We start from the raw sequence: 1842 nt of genomic DNA, 5'->3' as shown, positions 1-1842 counted from the left end.
GGGTTCATCATGATTGTAAAAAATTATCCTAGGAAGATCAACATTGACTAATATAGAATAAAGCCAGAAAAGAACACACACATAGGTGGATCATTAGTTGTAGCAACAGTGCAACACAACTTCTTTTTTTTTACTTCAGAAGGTACTTTTTTCTCACCTGGGTTCCAGGGGTGTAGATGCAACGAACACCTGACTCTCTCAGCACCTGCAGTTAAAGGTCAAAACAACAATGAAGTAGAATGGATGGCACTATTACACTAGCACAATCATTGCACAAGCAACATCAAGACTTATCCACCCAGGATGAGGAGTTCAAAAATCTGCCATACTCACCCTCTCTATGTTCTGTTTGGTGTTCTCAGTGCCAATAGGGACGTCCTGTAGGTGGTACATCTGACACAGGTATGCCATGACTGGTTCTGGGGCTTCAAACAAATCCTTCAGGTAGTGTTGGAAATCGTACCTTTCCCTGGGACAAAAGTTTAAAAGGTAGATGGTGATTTGGACAGTAGTCATCAAGCTTCAATATCATTCAAAGCACTGTTAAAAAATAGACAGTTTCTTGTAGAAAATGACAGGATACTGTTAACATACAGAAAGTGGACAGCCTACCTGAGCTGCTGTATGGGTTTTTGTGACACAAATTCAGACACTGGCCTGCTGGGAGCCCTGACAGCATTCACCTTCAGCTTCTGGTTATCTCTCACCTGTCATACAGGAACACTGTGGGTCAAACTTAGGTCAAATCAAATTAACTATGGGGATGGCCTTATGGAGACCCCGTAAGGCCACAGCAAGTAAATTTTATGGATGACATCCTCCACAGACTCCGAATCTAATGCGAGCGGGCGAAAAAAAACAAGGCGGGCCGAAATAAACAAAGTTCCTACATTTCAAAATTTTGACTCAACCATTGTACAAATGGTTTGATTCAGTGGGAATATCACATATACACAGCCAGCATCACATATCACTGCATCAAAACGTTAAATCAGAGCCTTTTCTTGTCTCCTCTCTTCATAGTTATCTGCCATCCACCTTCCGGTATGGCAACAGATATCTTTGCCCATTTTTGGCATGGTGGCTACTGTCAGAAGGCAACAAAATTTCTTGTTTTTTTTCCAAAATCAGGCGAAAATTAATGCGCGCGCTGATGTCATCCATAAAAATTACTTGCTGTGGCCTAATGGTGTAGATGTATAAAGCGATGCCCATCTCAATTTCCTGAGCCCTTGGGCCACACAGCTGTGCAGGCACAGATGTATTCAACATCCATACTCATTCCCATGCTGAGCACTAAGCAAGGAAGCAGTATGTACCAATTTGTATGACTTGGTCAGAGAATCGAATCCACTACCTACTACATGCAAAGTGAATTATTTTGTTGTTTTGGTGACAAATATTAAAAAAAAATTGATACAACAGAAATGCAACAAAAAGTTGGAAGAACAAAAAGCAAATCATACCTCATTGAGAAACTTGTTCATGTCTTCCTGGTCCTCACACACAAAAGCCCTCATGTCATTGTAGGAGATGATGTGCTCCAAATACCGGGCATAGCCACGATTTGGCACATTCATCTGAAAAAAAATAACATACAGATACAGTACTGTCTGTCTGACCAGTAAAAAAGGAAAATACAGGCAAGGGGGTCTTTGACAATACAGGCGTTACATCCCTTTCCCCTCTATTTTCCCTAGGAACAGCCCTGAGGATTATCCTGGATCTAGAATGGGGATTATTTAGATCTACAATGTGTAATGCTGCTTACAATGAGCATGATAGGTTCATAGATGTTCTTCTTGAACTTGTCCCTGTTGGCCCGCAGCCACTGCACGGCGT

The 1842-nt window shown here is 41.6% G+C and overlaps 1 protein-coding gene across 1 annotated transcript in view; it reads right to left on the bottom strand.

Annotated features, from left to right (window-relative positions):
* The window catches only part of LOC109471852 (structural maintenance of chromosomes protein 5-like), a 16024-nt gene that overhangs the window by 6736 nt on the left and 7446 nt on the right, over positions 1 to 1842 (bottom strand). The window contains exons 15-16 of the mRNA XM_019771246.1: positions 334 to 469; positions 145 to 205 (exon numbers count right to left, since the gene is read on the bottom strand). Of these exons, the coding sequence (XP_019626805.1) occupies positions 145 to 205; positions 334 to 469 (197 nt within the window). The remainder of the gene's footprint in view (positions 1 to 144; positions 206 to 333; positions 470 to 1842) is intronic.

This window comes from Branchiostoma belcheri, unplaced genomic scaffold (assembly GCF_001625305.1).
Source record: "Branchiostoma belcheri isolate BF01 breed outbred unplaced genomic scaffold, Haploidv18h27 scaffold26, whole genome shotgun sequence".
NCBI classification, from domain to species: Eukaryota; Metazoa; Chordata; class Leptocardii; order Amphioxiformes; family Branchiostomatidae; genus Branchiostoma; species Branchiostoma belcheri.
This window is presented reverse-complemented; position numbering and strand designations above follow the sequence as displayed.